We start from the raw sequence: 18919 nt of genomic DNA on the forward strand, positions 1-18919 counted from the left end.
TTTACGTTTGTGCTCGTAGAGCTTAGGGCCTGACTGATGGATCCCACGGATACCTGAATGTTTCTTGTGTATCGACGCATGTGAGGAGAATTCCATCAAATGATCGACGAAAGAGAACATCCCCATTGAGAAGGGTGTACTTGGTAGACAGCTAGCGTATGCCATTGCATTCTGCCCGATCCTCAGGCAGCCTTTCATGCTTTATGAAGTTCATGAAGGCCTTCCTCCAATCTTTCACCTGTTCAACCTCTGCACACATCGGGTCGAAGAATTCAAGTTCCTACTTCTCAGTCTTGGATTTCTTACTTCGGGACATTTTCTGTTCTACCTTAATGACATCCTTGGCCGCAAGGAGTGCTCCGAATGGATATGGCGAGCATTCAGGAAAGACATCCCTCTCATCATCTGCATCAACTTATGTTATCAAGTCGATATGTCTCCATTATGTTACCCAGACAAGCGTGGGCCCTTATGAAGACAATTGAATGATGACCTCGAGCTTTGAGAGTGCATCAGCCTGCGAGTTTAGCCTTCTAAGGATATGACTCAGGGAGAAATCATCGAACTGGGTGATATAAGATTTGTCCATGTCATGATAAGGCTTGAGAGTATCCTTCCTTACATCATAAATTCCCTTAAGCTGCAGGATGACCAGCTCAGAATTGCCGAAGATGGTAAGCTGCTCCAGGTCTAGCTCCTGGGCGATCTCCAATCTGATTATGAGGGCTTGATATTCAGCTTCGTTATGAAAAAATGCCTCTACAAGTGAGAAGGATAGAGGAATCATTCCACCATCGGAACTCAGGAACATGACTCTAGCTCGTCCTTTATCAGACTGGAATGCTTCGTCAAAGTACATCTCGCACGACCGAGTTAACACCGCATAGAAAACTTCTTCATTTGGGAGATCACTTGACAATGGAGATTCCAAAGGGATTGGATGAGCCGCAAGAAAGTCTGCTAAGGCTTGACCTTTGACTTCTTTTTGTGGTACATAGGTGATGTCGAATTCCATAAGCAATAATGCCCACTTGGCTAAGCATCCTGACAGACATGGCCGGGTCATTAGGAACATGACTGGGTCTGCCTTTGAGATTAACTTGACCTCGTGACCAAGCAAGTAGTGGTAGAGCTTCTGTATCGCAAAGATCAAGGCTAGGCACATATTTTCTATAGGAGGGTAATTCTTCTCAACTTCCTACATTCTACAGCTAAGATAATAGAGCGTTGTTTCTTTTCCCCCATCAATGTTCTATGCTAGAAGTGCCCGAGTGACTCATCAAGGGTGGTCATGTATAGGATGAGAGGCGTTCCTAACACTGGCTAGAGCTCTGGAGGATTCAACAAGTACTGCTTGATGTCATCGAGTGCAGCTTGGCATGCCTCATCCCATATGAAGGGAGTGTCTTTCTTCAATTGGTGTGAAAAGGGCCTGCATCGTCCTGAAAGGTTTGAGATGAGCCTTTGAATGTTGGCCAACTATCCTTAGAGAGACCACAGCTCATGTAGGGTTGTAGGTGGTGGCATATTCTAGATTGCCTTGATTTTGACTAGCTCGATCTCCAGCCCATGATATCTTATGATGCACCCTAAGAATTTTCATGAGCATACGCCAAAGGCGCGTTTCAATGGGTTCATCTTGAGTTGGTGATGCCACAACTACTCAAATACTTTTCTAAGGTCTTGTATATGAGCATCATTTGTTTCAGATTTCACCACCAAGTCATCCACATAGCACTCGACCTCCTAGTGGATCATATCCTTGAAGATGGTTGTCATGGCTCGATGGTACGTGGCACCAGTGTTCTTTAACCAGAAAGGCATCACAGTGTAGCAAAAGACACCTTTTGGAGTAAAAAATGAAGTGGCCTCTTTATCCTCTGGTGTCATTCTGATCTGATTATAACTAGAATACCCATCCATAAAGGAGAAGATTTGGTAATGAGCAGTGGAATCGACAAGCATCTTGGTGAACGACCGGGGAAAGTCGTCCTTGGGGCAAGAGATGTTCACGTCGCGAAAGTCAATACTGTAACGACCCAAATTTCTCCTTTTTAAGTAGAAGGAAGAAGGCGCGCAGTGATAAGGAGAGAAGGACGAGAGCTCACGGCGATAGGGGAAGAAGGCACGCGACGATAAGGAGAGAAGGAAGAAGGCGCATGGCGAAGGAGAAGAGAGCGCACGGTGAGAAGGAAGTAGGCGTGCAGCGATAAGGAGAGAAGGAAGAGAGTGTGCAGCTATAGGGGAAGAAGGCACACAACGATAAGGAGCGAAGGAAGAAGGCGTGTGATGATATGAAAAGAGAGAGCGTTGTGCTAAGGAAGAAGGCGCGGGATGATAAGTAGAGAAGGAAGTGAGCGCGCGGCGATAGGGGAAGAAGGCACGCGGCGATAAGGAGAGAAGGAAGAAGGCACGCGGCGATAGGAGAAGAGAGAGCACGTGGCGATAGGGGAAGAAGGCATGCGGCGAGAAAAAAGAACTGCACACGGCGATAGGTGCGGAGAGGAAGAATAGAGGAGTGCCGCGCGACGAGTGCACACGGCGATAGGAGGAAAGATGAAGAGAAAGGGAAAGCGCGCATGCGGCGAAGTAGAAGAATACAAGGCCGTGCATGAAGCAAGCCGGCCACCTGTTGGCTGCATGTTGCCTTGTGCACCAAATGTCAGTCTTCCTTCCATGCAAAGGCCACTTGGCAAGCATAGGAAGCCACCTCCCCACCTTTGGAGCACAAAACCACTCACCTCACGTTTTGAAGCTCAAGCTTAGCCCGTCGTGCCATTATTGGAGAGTTTGAGAAAGCTTGGTGGAGTGGACTGTGGAAGGAGTTTGGGATCATCCTTGGAGACTCAAAGAGGTAAGTAGGTCACCACCTTGCAGAGTCATAAGTATGAATTAAGCCATGAATTGGAGTAAGAATTGACGCATGAATTAAAGCATGAATGATATATGAATCATATATGAATGAAGTATAAATCCAAGCATGTATAATGAATGATTTAGGCATGAATGATGGTTGAATTTATGCATGAAATTTGGCATGAGATGGTATAGACACTATGTACAAGGAATAGGATAGCATGAATGTCATTGTACTCTGTTTTTCAAGGAAGTTTGCTTTCTCTTGCCTGTTGGAAATGAGCGCTGAAATCCTTTTGATAGCCCTAAAATTTTGTGAGGTGCTACTCTTAGGAGTCTAGTTTAAGCTAGAATTGATTTCATGTTGTTACCTTGCATAGATTAAGAGTTAGGAGATGATTTTGGAAGGGATGTTATGGTTGGACTGTGATTTTCCAGGGATTTTACATGTTCTTATAATGAGATTTTGACTAAGAAAATGATACCCTTTTGGCCTCAAATCACCACCAATTGAAATATCTGTGACTCTACTTGGAGTTTGGTGTTTATGTCGAGTTGTGATTTTGGTTAGTTTGGAAGGTATGTTTTATGTTGTGCTCATATGCCACAGTTGGCAGACTGTGAGAAATTCCAGAAGTATTGCTTCTATTGCATTGAGGCTTTACCTGACCTATTGATGTCCAAATGATAAAAAAATATAGCCATTTGATAGATGCATGAGTCTTCTATGATTTTCACATTTTAATCTTGCCCAAATTCTGTGCAAATGAGGAGCTATACTCAAGAATACTCTAGTATGTCACTGTTGACGGACCTTATAGAAACTCAGAATTTTAGTCTATGTGGCTATGAATTTTGGCTGGCCAAACGGGGTCCAAATACTTCGAAACTACAGCCATTTGAAAGCTCCAAACGCCTAATAAAAGTTGCATGTTTTTATTAGTTTTGAAATTTCTGCTGGATTCAAAGTTATGTTTGGAATGGTGAACGTATGTCACTATTGGCTAAATTCAGCAAGGTTCAGAACAATATACTAAGCCCTCAATTGATCAAGTATTGTTCAGTTAGCAAAATGGATTCAGAATTTAGTTGAATTTCCCTTCATATTTTGGGTGCCAGGCCTCATCTTGTATATGCCCATGATTGATAAGGACCACAATGAATTTTAAGTTGCACACGAATATCGCACATGACATGCATCAATGTCTCTTTCTGAACACAGCCTAATCCCTTTTGCAAGATGATTTACATAGCACACTCATGATCCTACAAATGTTGAATACTCCTGACCTTTTAAAAAGAGTAAAGTATGAATGAATGAATGCTATGCATGCTTATTCATGGAACTTCGTCATATGTAATTTCTGGCCACTACGCAATGGGTCCTCCATTGGTGGTGGATATTCTGTTTCTGTTATATGAATTTTGTTATATGTGACTTCTGGCCACTATGCAATGGGTCCTGCATTTGTAGTGGATATTCTGTTTCTGTTATGTGAATTATGTTATATGAGATTTCTGGCAACTACGAAATGGGTCCTCCATTGGGAGTGGATATTTTGTTTTGCCGGCAAGTTATGATTCTGCCCCGATTCCAATGATAGGAGTAGAGTCAAGAGATAACTGTAAATAACAAGGTGGGTCGCGCCACCCAAATTGTTATGGCCACTACTCATTGGGTCCTCCAATGGTGGTGTAATGCCCTCTCGCCTGAAAACTCAAAGAGAGGGCCATGTCTTGCAAGGCCTCAGCTTATCAAAACCCCAAAGCACGCTGGGGATCGGGTGTGTCAGTGAGGACACTACGAAATGGGACCTCTATTTTTCATTATCCTCCCTCTCGAATGAGGGTAGAAGTTTCAAGTTGTAGGATTGGCCTAGCCTGATCGATGTGACTTCTACTTCGGGAGTAAATGATTCTGTTGATGATTATGTTTCTGATTCTATTTCTAATTCTGATTCTGTTTCTGTTTGTTTGAATTAAGTATCCTATATGATTATCTGACTGTGACTGTGATATGCATCAATGTAACTACCATTTCGGGAAATATTAGATGCTCCGACTTTTGAACAATGCTCATTTTATGATGTTAATGTACTTATTATGAGGAATGACTTGACTTTCAGATTGCCAATACTATGTCTGATGAATTGTAGGCCCTGTCATTATTTATAAGCTTGTAGGCAGGATTGTAGGGTACTAATTACTTACTGAGCTTTTAACTCATGCCTCTCTTTTCCCTTTCATGTAGAGTGACAACCGATAGCTTGTACGTGAGCAGCTAGATGTGATAGCAGGCTTTTGAAAGATCAAGTTCTGTTCAGGAAGCTCGTGATTGTAGGTGTCGGGTGGTGTTGCCACAATGTTATTTTGATGAAATGTATTTTGTTGTTGGGCCAGTACCACCTTGAACCTTTGTAAAAAAATATTTGAAGGCTGGATCTATATAAATTGTTTCTATTTTGCTATGTCTGTAGCCATGTGTTTATTTTAGTTCATTGTTTGCTTTGATTCCGTAATTATAACACATGTTGATGCCACTCCTACCTGAGTGACGTACGCGACGTCCAGTCGCAATCTCGCCCTTTGTTGCCCTCTGGTTGGGAATGGTAGGGGTCAGGGGCGGGGTCATGACAGTTATAGTATTAGAGCCGTCAGGTTAGGATTCTTGGCCTAGAATGTCGTAGAGATGTTTTTAAAATAGTTTTGAGTATTCTAGTGACTGAGGTGTCCTTGTTGTAGGACAAAGATGCCATGGACTCGTGCTAATAATGCGAGCTCCGGTGGTGAGAATGCAGAAGCCCTTGGAGAATTCTTCAGGACAATGGGGGCCATGACTCAGATGATGAAAGATACTATGTCGGCCCCTGTTACCCTTCCCTGGACAGACTGACAGTGGACTAATAGAAAGATTCAAGAGGCTAGCACCTCTGATGTATCTAAGGCATGGGGGAGTAGAAAAAGCAGAGCGATGGGTAAGGCAAGTGGAGAAGATATTTGAAGTGTTATCTTGCAGTGACGAGCATACAGTTAAGTTAGGGGCCTTCATGTTAGAAGGAGATGCTGTGCACTGGTGGGGCTCAGTAAAGCAATATTGGGAAGGTCAAGGACATAAGTGACTGGGAAAATTTCTTAGGAGCCTTTAATTAGAAGTACTTCCCTGACTCAATAAGGGAAAGAAAGGATGTGGAGTTGATTAAACTGCAACAAGGGGGACAGTTCGTAGTACAGTACGCAACCAAGTTCGTGGAATTGTCAAGATATGCGCCGCGCATCATTAACACTGAGGCATGGAAGGCTAGTAAGTTCGAAAGAGGCCTCAGGCTAGAAATAAGGAGGGGGGTTATATCGGCCAATTTAAAGACCTTCTCTCCTCTCGTGGACCTGGCCATAAAGATAGAAAGGGAAGACGAAGGGTCTCGATTAGTTTAGAAGTTTTGGAAGGACTCGACCACCTCCAAGGAGAAGCTTCAGGGGAAATAATAATCAAGGAAGCAAGAAGATCCGGAAAACCTTCTCGGGCTACGTAAGAGTGAACCAGCGCCCGACATGTCCATGTTATGGAAAGGACAATCATTTGGTGGCCGAGTGCCGAAGGGAGACATGAACATGTTTTAGGTGTGGCAAGCCTGGCCACATGATCAAGGACTGTCCGATGAAGCACCAGGAGACCGATCGAAGACTCAAGGTCGGGTGTTTGCCCTTACGGAAAGAGAAGCCAAGGCGTCCACCTCTGTGATTCGAGGTACGCTTTTTGTCTGTAACTTGGAAGCTAAAGTGTTGATTGACCTTGGATCCACACTCTCTTTTGTTGCACCTCACTTTGCATGCTACAAAAATGTTAGACTTGTATTCTTGACTGGACATTGGCTGTAAGCACACCTATGGGAGAATCTGTGGAGACTGATATTGTTTACGAACACTGTCAGGTTTTGCTTGAAGGGTGTGTTCTACCTATAGACATGATGTTATTAGATATCCGAGACTTTGATGTGATTTTGGGTATGGACTGGTTGTCTGCTCACTTTGCGATAGTGAATTGTTATAACAAAATTGTAACTTTTAGACACCCTAGTTAGCCTGAATTGAGTTTTGTTGGCATTAAGGATGTTTACCCTATACACTTTATCTCAGCTCTTCAGGCTTCCCATCTGGTGGCCAAAGAATGTGTTGGGTATCTAGCTTATGTAGTGGAGAACCAGGATGCCCAGTTAGATGAGATACCAGTAGTAAGGGAATATCTAGAAATTTTTCCTGAGGAGTTAACCACTCTGCCTCCAGTCAGGGAGATAGAATTTGAAATAGAGGTGGTTTCTAGTATTGACACCATTTCTAAAGACCCTTATAGGATGGCCCCAGCCGAATTGAAGGAGCTAAAGGAACAATTGCAAGAGTTATTGGAAAGGGGATTCATTCGACCTAGTGTGTCACCATGGAGCACACCGGTTTTATTTGTGAAAATGAAAGATGGGTCCTTAAGACTTTGTATAGATTATAGACAATTGAACCATGTCACGGTAAAGAATAACTACCCCTTGCCTAGAATTGACGATCTCATTGATCAGCTTCAAGGGGCTCAAGTGTTTTTTAAAATTGACCTTCAGTTAGGCTATTATCAATTGCGGGTCAAAGAAGAGGATGTTCTTAAGACCGCATTCAGAACCCGATATGGACACTATGAGTTCATGGTTATGCCGTTTGGGCTAACTAATGCCTCGGCAGTCTTTATGGATTTAATGAATAGGGTGTTTAGACCCTTTTTTGATGATTTTTTGGTGGTTTTTATAGATGACATTTTAAAATATTCAAAGAATCTGGAAAAGCATGAACAACACTTGAGGATGGTCCTACAGACCCTAAAAACAGAAACGCTATATGCCAAGATGGGGAAAAGTGAGTTTTGGCTTTCCGGTGTGACCTTTCTTGGACATGTTATTTCTAAAGATGGGCTCGCAGTTGAACCTTGTAAAATTGAAGTTGTTCTGAAGTGGGATAGGCCAACAAATGTGTCTGAGGTCCGTAGTTTTTTGGGACTGACATGTTATTACAGATGCTTTGTTGAAGGGTTCTCAAAGGTAGCGCTTCTCTTGATTCGCTTAACTCAGAAAGAGGTAAAGTTTGAATGGTAAGATAATTGTGAGACAAGATTTTAAGAGCTAAAGAAGAGATTGACCACAGCCCCAATGTTGACCTTACTCGAAGGGAACGAAGATTTTGTGGTCTATACTACAGCTTCCGATAAAGGACTTGGATGTGTATTGATGCAGCGAGGGAAGGTTATAGCCTATTCCTTTAGACAGTTGAAGCCGTATGAGCAAAATTACCCAACCCATGACTTGGAACTTGCGGTCGTAGTTTTTTCCTTAAAGATATGGAGACATTACCTATATGGGACCCAGTTTAAGATATTACAGATCATAAAAGCCTCAAGTATTTGTTCTCCCAGAAAGAGTTAAATATGAGTCAAAGAAGATGGATGGATCAACTTAATGACTATGATTGTACCATCAATTACCAACCGGGCAAGACTAATGTGGTGACCGACGCTTTAAGTCAGAAGCCCTTAGCGTCAATAACATACCTGATGACTCGAGAGATCAAATGGACAGAAGATGCGGTGCAGTGGCACCCAACCATGCCCCTTAGTGTTGAGGAAGGAACAACTATTGGTGTGAGGGTGGAGCCCTATCTCTTTCAACAAATTTGTAAAGCACAGAAAGAGGATCCCCAACTTATGAAAATTCTTGAAGAAATAAAGGTGGGAAGAAAAGAAGATTTCTCTTTTAGTAGGGATGGTCTGTTAAGATTTAAAGATCGGGTTTGTATCCCGAATATTGAGGACGTGAACGAGTTATTCTAGAAGAAACACACCACTCCCGTTATACTGTGCACTCGGGAAGTACCAAAATCTATCAGGATTTGAAGAAAAATTTATGGTGGAATGATATGAAAAAGGAAGCAGCACAATTTTTTTCTAAGTGCTTAACATGTCAGCAAGTGAAGGCTAAACATCAAAAACCCGCCGGACTGTTGCAACCCCTACCCGTGTTGGAGTGGAAGTGGGAGCACATTACCATGGATTTTGTCTCTGGCTTACCCAGGACAGGTGCTGGATAGGATCTTATTTGGGTCATTGTGAACCGACTAACGAAAGTAGCTCATTTCTTACCAGTCCGCACAACTTATACTTTGGACAAATTGGTGCAACTATACATTAAAAAAATTGTAAGATTACATGGAACACCTGTCTGTATCTTGTCCGACAGGGACACTAGAGTTACTTCAATATTTTGGAATAGTTTGCAGTCAGCTTTGGGATCAAGACTCACTTTCAGTAGTACTTTTCACCCCTAGACTGATGGGCAATCAGAAAGGACTCTTCCGACTCTAGACGACATGTTAAGAGCTTGCATTATTGATTTTAAAGGATCCTGGGAGAATCATCTACCTTTGATAAAATTTGCTTATAATAACAGTTTCCAGGCCAATATTCAAATGGCACCTTTTGAAGCCTTGTATGGAAGAAAGTGTTGATCACCTATCTGTTGGGATGAGCTCGATGAAAAAAGGATGTTAGGGCCCGAAATTGTTTAAGTAACCTCAGAAAAGATTACCTTGATTCGAGAGAGGCTCAAAACTGCTCAGAGTCGACAGAAGAGTTACGTCGACAACCGAAGAAGAAATCTTGAGTTTGAGGTAGGTGATCAGGTTTTCCTAAAGATATCGCCAACCAAGGGTGTTATGAGGTTCATCAAGAAAGGAAAGTTGAGCCCACGTTTTATTGGACTATTTAAAACTCTGGAAAGAGTAGGGAGTATAGCATATTGGCTTGCTCTACCGCCTGAGTTGGCAAATGTTCATGATGTGCTTCATGTGTCATTATTAAGGAAATATCAACCAGATCCATCTCGTGTTTTGAAGTATGAACCATTAGCAATCAAGGAAGACCTGACTTATATTGAACAACCGATTGAGATTCTAGATAGGAGAGTGCAAGTTTTGTGCAATAAAGAAATCCCCCTGGTTCGTTTTCTATGGTAGTACCACTCAATGGAAGAATCAACATGGGAACGAGAAGATGAGATTCGGAGTAAGTACCCCCAATTGTTTAATTCATCAAGACATGATTTTGGGGACAATCGTTTTTTAGGGGGGAATGATATAACGACCTAAATTTCTCCTTTTTAAGTAGAAGGAAGAAGGGCTGCGACGATAAGAAGAGAAGAAAGAGAGCGTGCAACGATAGGGGAAGAACGAGTGCGATGATGAGGAAAGAAGGAAGAAGGTGTGCGATGATAAGAGAAGGAACGCAACGAGAAGGAAGAAGGTACACAACGAGAAGGAGAGAAGGAAGAAAGCACGCAGCGATAGGGGAAGAAGGCGCGTGACGATAAGGAGAGAAGGAAGATGGCACGCGGCGATAGGAGAAAAGAGTGCGCAACGAGAAGGAAGAAGGCACGCGACGATAAGAAGAGAAGGAAGAGAGCGTACGGAGATAGGGGAAGAAGGCACACGACGATAAGGAGAGAAGGAAGAAGCCACACGGCGATAGGAGAAGAGAGTGAACGGTGAGAAGAAAGAAGGCGCGTGGCGATAAGGAGAGAAGGAAAAATGTTCGTGGCGATAGGAGAAGAGAGAGTGTGTGATGATAGGGGAAGAAGGCGCGCTCCGATAGGTGTCGAGAGGAAGAAGAGGGGAGTGTCGCATGACGAGCGTGCACAACAATAGCAAGAAAGATGAAAAGAAAGGGAAAGTACGCAAGCGACGAAGTAGAAGAAGAGAAGGCCGTGCATGAAGCAAGCCAGCGACCTGTTGGCTGCTTGCTGCCTTGTGTGCCAAATGTCAATCTTCCTTCCATGCAAAGGCCACTAGAAGAGCATAGAAAGCCACCTCCCCACTTTTGGAGTACAAAACCACTCTTTCTCTCTCTACACCTCACGTCTTAAAGCTCAGGCTTAGCCCTTCGTGCCATTGTTGGAGATTTTGAGAAAGCTTGGTGGAGGGAACTGTGGAAGGAGTTTGGGATCATTTTTGGAGACTCAAAGAGGTAAGTAGGTTACTACCCTGCAGATCCATAAGTATGAAATAAAGCATGATTTTCGGCATGAATTGAAGCATGAATGATGTATGAATCATATATGAATAAAGTATGAATCCAAGCATGTATAAGGCATGCTTTACGAATGAATGATGGTTGAATTTAAGCATGAAATTGGGCATGAGATGGTATAGAAATTGTGTACAAGGAATAGGACAGCATGAATGTCATTGTACTCTGTTTTTCTAGAAAGTTTGCTTTCTCTTGCCTGTTGGAAATGAGCACTGAAATCCTTTTGACGGCCCTGAAATTTTGTGGGGTGATGCTCTTGTGAGTTTAGTTTAAGGTAGAATTGCTTTCATGTTGTTACCTTGCATAGATTAAAAGTTGGGAGATGATTTTGGAAGGGATATCATGGTTGGACTGTGATTTTCCAGGGATTTTATATGTTCTTGTATTGAGATTTTGACTAAGCAAATGATACCCTTTTGGCCTCAAATCACCATCAATCGAAACATCTGTGAGTCTAACTTGAGTTTGGTGTTTATGTCTAGTTGTAATTTTGGCTAGTTTGGAAGGTATGTCTCATGTTGTGCTCATATGCCACGGTTGGCAGACTGTGAGAAATTCCAGAAGTACGACTTTTGTTGCATTGAGGCTTTTCCTGATCTACTGAAGTCTAAATGATCAAAAAATGCAGCCATTTGATAGATGCATGAGTCTTCTATGATTTTCATGATTTAATCTTGCCCAAATTCTATGCAAATGAGGAGCTATAGTCAAGAATTCTCCAGTATGTCACTGTTGACAGACCTTATGGAAACTCAAAATTTTTGTCTCTATAGCCATGAATTTTGGAAGGCCAAAGGGGTCCAAATTCTCCAAAACTACGTCCATTTGAAAGCTCTAAATGACTAATAAAAGTCGCATGTTCATTTAAATTGTTTTGAAATTCCACCTGGCTTGCAAGTTATGTTTCGAATTGTGAACGTATGTCACTATTGGCTGACTTCAGCAAGGTTCAGAACGATATACTGAACCCTCAATTGATCAAGCATTGTTCAGTTAGCCAAATGGATTCAAAATTTAGTTGAATTTCCCATCATATTTTTGGTGCCATGCCTCTAAGGACCACAATGAATTTTAAGTTGCACATGAATTATGCACATGACGTGCATCGATGTCTCTTTCTGAAGACAGCCTAATCCATTTTGCAAGGTAATTTAAATAGCATGCTCATGATCCTAAAAATGGTGAATGCTCTTGACCTTTTGAAAAGAGTAAAGTATGAATGAGTGAATGTTATGCATGCTTATACATGGAACTTTGTTATATGTGATTTCTGGCCACAATGCAATGGGTCTTCCATTGGTAGTGGATTTTATGTTTTTGTTATATGAATTCTGTTATATGTGACTTCTGGCCACTATGCAATGGGTCTTTCATTGGTAGTGGATATTATATTTCTATTATATGAATTCTGGTATATGCGATTCTTGGCCACTATGCACTGGGTCCTCCATTGGTAGTGGATATTTTCTTTTGCCGGTAAGTTCTGATATGCCCCAACTGCAATGATAGGAGTGGAGTCTGGAGATAACTGTAAATAACAAGGTGGGTTGTGCCCCCCAAATTGTTATGGGCACTATGCATTGGGTCCTCCAATGGTGGTCTAGCGCCCTCTCGCTTGAATGCGCAAAGAGAGGGTCGTGTCTTGCAAGGCCTCAGCCTATCAAAACGCTAAAGCGCATTGGGGATCAGGTTGTGAGTGAGGATACTATGAAATGGGACCTTCATTTGTCATTGTCCTCCTTCCCGAATGAGGGTAGAAGTTTCAAGTTGCAAGATTGCTTAGCCTGATCGATGTGACTTCTACTTCGAGAGTAAATGATTTTGTTCCTGATTCTGTTCCTAATTCTGTTTCTGATTCTATTTCTGATTCTAATTCTATTTCTATCTGTTTGAATTAAGTATCCTGTATGATTGTCTAACTGCGACTGTGATATGCATCAATGTAACTGCCATTTTTGGAAATATTAGATGCTTTGACTTATAAAAAATGCTCATTTTATGCTGTTAATGTTCATATTATGAAGAATGACTTTACTTTCTGATTGCCAATACGATGGCTGATGAATTGTAGGCCTTGTCGTTATTTATAAGCTTGTAAGTAGGATTGCAGGGTACTAATTTACTTATTGAGCTTTTAGCTCATGCCTCTCTTTTCCCTTCCATGTATAGTGACAATCGATAGCTTGTACGTGAGAAGCTGGATGTGATAGCGGACTTTTGGAAGCTTGAGTTCTGTTATGGAAACTTGTGATTGTAGGTGTCTTGTGGCATTGCCACAATGTTATTTCGATGAATTGTATTTTCTTGTTGAGCCAGTAGCGCCTTGAACCTTTGTAAAAGAATTTTTCAAGACTAGATCTATATAAATGGTTTCTATTTTGCTCTTTCTTTGGCCATGTGTTTATGTGTTTATTTTATTTAGTTCATGGTTTGCTTTGATTCCACAATTTTAATAGGTGTTGATGCCACTCCCACCTGAGTGACGTACACGACCTCCGGTCGTGATCCCGCCCTTCGTCGCCCTCCGGTTGGGAATTGTAGGGGTCAGGGGGCGGGGTTGTGACAAATACTAACCTTCATTTGGCCATTTTTTCTTCTTGATTGGGACAACATTTTCCATACATCTGGGTATTTTTCTTCACGTATGAACCCAGCTTGCTTGAGCTTGTTCACCTCAGCATCGATTTGCATCTCGCGGTCAGGTCTAAACCTTCTTGATTTCTGCTTTATGGGTTTGATGGTCGAATTAATGCCAAGGAGATGGAGAGCCATTTAGGGGTCTAGACCGAGCATCTCATAATAATGCCAGGCGAAGATGTTCCCGTTTGCTCGGAGGAGGGAGGTATAACTTCCTTTCTCTTCAGGGGACATTTTTGTTGAGATGAAAATTGGCCTTAGGTTTGCCTAATCTCCTAAGTTTATCCCTTCAAGCTCATCAGCTGTGGCCTGACCACCTTCTTGCCACTCTTCCGGAGCCTCTTGCAACTTTTCGTCTGGGAATTTAGGATGCTTCTCATCAATCTCGAGTGCAGAGACCCATGATCTTGACACTTCTGCTTCTAGGATGTGTTCAGTGTGGGAGATGATTTCTGGTCCCTTGCCAGACAGGGCAATGTAAGGGTCAACTACGAACAGGGGGGCCATGGCCTCGTGACTGGGGTCACTCGGTACTTGCCCTAAACTGAGTGACGCTTCATGGATTATACTCATGTGACAGGCCTCGTGAGAATAGGTGCTCATAGATGGCTCAGTTCTGGCTTGGGCATCCAAGGCATCAGTGACTAACAAGAATCCAACTGCCTAGGCCTGCATCTTTCTTAGGTGCTTCCAGTGCGACTTGTTGAGGCTGATGCCTCCGGGCTCTCTGTTTAGACTGTCAAAGTCTGAGCATTGTCTAGTTACACCTGAAAAAGAAATAGAAGAGGAGGAAGGAGAAGAGGAAGAAATGGAGTTAGAATGTTATAGGTAGCTTTTTATGTCGTTGCTAGATTTAGACGTGTGTTGGGGGTATTTTAGGTCTTGCCCCAGATTTGACGGTTGGGGGGGCTTTTAGCGTCGTCACCTATATTGGATGAATCTCGAGCAGTTTATGACTCAGGGATGTCCACGTGATTGGAAGATGGGATGAGGCGAGCTGCGCTTGGGATGACGTTCTGCAAGGTCAGTAATTGGGGAAGAGGCCTGAGACATTCTTCCTCGACTGGTGGTTGAGGGATGTGGTTCCTTCGGTGGGCTGACTCAGGTGCTCATCTCCTTCTGGATCCTTGAGGAGGTGTTTGGTCTTCCCTATCGAGATGGTGAGTAGTCTTAGCTAGGGGGACTCCCTCACGCTTCAGGGACTTGACCCTACTTCGCCCATGGTAGACTTCCCAGGGCTGAGAAATCGAGGGCCTTGAAGGGTCCAGTGTATGCTCATAGAGAGCCTGTAGTGGGGCTTCCTCTTGGAGCGATGGCTTGGAAGCGTTCTGTGAGGATGGCACAAACAATGCCTTTTTGGAGTTTCTTCGTGACTGTAACTTCGAACCCAGAGAATTCTTTCAGCTCATGGCCCCATACTGGGTGAAATGGGTACCAGAGGTTTTTCGTACCCTGTACAAGAGGCTTAGGCTGCCTGGAGGGCTTGGGAGTGATGAGACCCTATTGGAGCATTGCCTCGAAGAGGGCTCGTAGAGGATTTGGCTCAGCGCTTCCCTAGGCTTGTGTCGGGAATTCTTCTTGCAGGGGTTGAAGAGGGACTTGGGGGCCTCCTTCTGGGTTACCATGAACTTCCTGGCCTTGCTGCATCTTCTTTTTCACGAGCTCATGCTTTCCTGCCTGTGAATATCATCTCACAACAATACTCAAGGTGCTATGCCATTCTTATAAAACATGAGTCGTGCATCATAGTCATATTTTTCAATGTGATGTGCATGATTCATAGTGAAGCAGTAACAAAATCAGATCAATCATATATGATAGGAAGTAGAGGTCAATCAAATCATTCAACCATAAAAATCTTAGCAAATCAACATATGAAGGTAAGAATCAACAATAACCAAGTAACTCACTCCCTAATTCACCTACTTCCTAAGTTGAAGCCTCATCCATCAAGCCAAACCAATCCCATTACTTAGGATTTCTACCATCAGTCAAGACGGCAAACAATGACAAATGTGGGAATCCATTTCGTAATATTTTTACACACACACATAGTCCCCTCCACGCTTTAGAGATTTTGATAGACGATGACCTTGCAAGACACTGCCCCCTTACGCCACCTTGGCCAGGACTGTTACACATTCTGGGTGCAAATCACTATGAATGGACGAGCGACCACTCAAACATCATCTACCTCGACTCCCGTCCTATCATTGGGTGAGCCGGAGAGGTCACAAGTCAAGCAATGTAATTCGCTCAAACAACACATATCACAGTATGGTAATGCAATATGCTCAAAGAATGCCAATCAATCACATATCAAAATATGATCATGCAATACGCTCAAAGGATACCAATCAATCACATATCACACTATGGTCATGCAATATGCTCAAAGCATGCCAATCAATCACATATCACAGTTTGATCATGCAATATGCTCAAAGCATGTCAATCAATCACTTATCACAGTAGTATGTCATGCAATACGCTCAAATCATGTCAATCAATCACATAGTACAATATGGTCATGCAATACGGTAAAAGTATGCCAATCAATCACATATCGAAGTATGGTCATGCAATACACTCAAAACATGCCAATCAATCTCATATCACAATATGGTCATGCAATACGCTAAAAGCATACCAATAATCACATATCACATATCATATAGCTGGCCACATAAGTCTTTTCACATATCACATATCACATGTCACATAGCATGTCTCAATATCATGTACACATGTCACAACAGAACATGTATCATAACATGTACACATATCATAACAGAGCACGTCTCACTACATGCATTCATAACATAACAGGGCATGTCTCACTACATTCGTTCTTATCATAACAGAGTATATTTCATTATCATGCATTCATATCATAGCTGAGCATGTCTTACTACATGAATTCATCACATAAAAAGACATATCTCATTATCATGTATTCATATCACAACAAAGCATGTCTTATTACACAAATTCATATCATAACTGAGCATGTCTCACTACATGCATTCATATCATAGATGAGAGTGTCTTACTACATGCATTCATATCATAGCTGAGCAAGTCTTACTATATGCATTCATATCATAACAGAGCTTACTATTATTTCATAACAGAATATGCCTCTTTGTCATGCATTCATTTCATAACGGAGCATGCATTCATTTCATAACAGAGTATGCATCATTATGATGCCTTCATTTCATAACAGCGCATGCTTTCATGCACACATATCATAACAGAGATAGTTTCATATGAAATGACAATATGTCCAAAGCATACTCCACATCATCAAGCTCCTTCGCTCAAAGAAATCTTCCGATTATTTTTTTGATTTATCACAGTGAACATGGTCCACTTATAAAGGTATATCAAGAGATAAATATATCATTTGGACCTGATACTACTTTTATAACAATACAGGCTCATGAAAACACCACTTTCATGAAGGGAGAAACCCAAAATTTTGGGTTGAAGTTTTCCAAACTATTTGACGTTCATGAACAAAATTCTTGTTTTCATAGCAGAAAATCAAGGATGATATACTCAAAGAAAAATGGTCATAACATTCAAACCATTGGGAATTTTATCATAAATCTAGAACTATTCTAAAAATAGACTCATTTATCTATCATTTAAACGTGGTTTGACCTCATTCTGATTTGTTTTGGTCATTGAAAATCTCTACACAAAAAACATTAAATCTCTGGAATTACATTTTACAAATCTGGCATGCTTCAAAAAATGGTAAATAAATTTTAAATTAAAAAGTTATTAATAAGAGGAATTTTACATAATAAAATAGACTCAATGAGCTATGTTTCCACAAATTTCATGCTCTATAAAGATGTATAGGATACTCAAACAGTTTCTCAAACCGAAGCCACAGTTTTGGAAAACAAAGTACACTCTAGTAGGATTTCAGTAACATGTATACACACCCATTTTCACACCCATACTCATACTTAAGTCTCATAATTTGATAAGCTAAGAAAACATGCATCAATATAACGCATATAAATATGGAAACCATATCCACTTACATTGCACCAAATGAAACTTCAAAGTTCTCCACAAGTTTCACCTCAACTATCAAGTTCCATAAGGTTGGGTTCAAACTCATGGGCTTAAGGCTAGGAAAGGTCTCAAAGCTCACAGTCTTAAGGCAAGATGGGGAGAATGTGGGTGAGAGAGGGCAGGGGGTACATTGAGAAAGCAAACCCAATGGATGGGTGTGAAGGGGGTATATATAAGCAACAAGGGGTGGCCGCATGCTAATGACAAGTGGCACACAAGAGGTATGCATGAGGAGAGAGAGAGAGCAAGCATGGAAGACATCATGATTATGGGTACAGCAAGTATGGGTGACAAGCATGGGAGACTTCATGATTATGGGTACGGCAAGTATGAGAAACAAGCATGAGAGACATCATGATTTTGAGTACAGCAAGCATTGGCCATTTGCCACACATGCATGGAGAGAGACAACATGAGAGAGAGAAGGAGCTCCCTAGATTACCTTACACCACCCGTGCCCCGGCACGCTCATTGACTCGCGCCCTCAACACGCGTCCAGCTATTCGCACCCAACTACGCGATCAACCACCCACTCTCTCTCTCACACTCACCCGTGCTCAACGCTGCACACAACCGCACGTTCTCCTAGCACCGGACTCATCTGTCCATGCTTAACTGCACTCCAATCCTCCCACGCACAAAAGCGCAAAAGCCATCCGCAAACTTCTGTACACAATCCATCCGTGCCCAGTGGTGCAATAGTCTGCTCGCACTTAACAACACACTGATCCACCAGTGCTCTCAAAAGTGTCCATGCGTCAGCTCACTCATGCCAACGACTTGTCGAAGAAGTACAATATGTAGAAAAAGCTTGAGTCCTAACAGTACCACTTGAACACAGCTCCTGTAGGATCCCCACAAATTGTCGAAGCAAGAGATGTTCATTGTTTACGGTATTTCCACAGGCAAAAACATAAGGAGTTATGTGTTGCTGCGACGAGCCGGTGCCATCATTCTTGGGAAAATCGAACCTTTGGTAATTTTTCGATAAGGAAGTTTGGTCAACATGGGCCAAGTAAGGTTTTCGATAATGATTCAACTCTTCAACCACTGGGATATTGTATTCCTTCAATGCTTTAGCTACCATGCTTTTCACTAGTCCTCATCCACAACCTGGGTTGATGAAGAAGGGACTGGGAGTGATGGAGGTATGAGTGGGAACATCTCTTCTTTTGATGACATCATTTCAATGGGCTAACATGGTGGTCGGGAGGCGGTACA

The 18919-nt window shown here is 42.2% G+C and overlaps 1 protein-coding gene across 1 annotated transcript; it reads right to left on the bottom strand.

Moving 5' to 3' along the window:
• Nucleotides 1–280: 280 nt before the first annotated feature.
• On the bottom strand, nucleotides 281–1165 carry LOC148781303 (uncharacterized). Its single transcript, XM_088871042.1, has 2 exons — nucleotides 547–1165; nucleotides 281–405 (listed from the first exon to the last, which is right to left on the bottom strand). Exons 1-2 carry the CDS (start codon nucleotides 1163–1165, stop codon nucleotides 281–283), a joined length of 744 nt encoding a protein of 247 aa, XP_088727168.1.
• Between the last annotated feature and the right edge of the window lie 17754 nt (nucleotides 1166–18919).

Source organism: Amborella trichopoda, chromosome 7 (assembly GCF_054954075.1).
Source record: "Amborella trichopoda isolate Santa Cruz 75 chromosome 7, AtrichopodaSantaCruz75HAP2 v2.0, whole genome shotgun sequence".
Taxonomy (NCBI): Eukaryota; Viridiplantae; Streptophyta; class Magnoliopsida; order Amborellales; family Amborellaceae; genus Amborella; species Amborella trichopoda.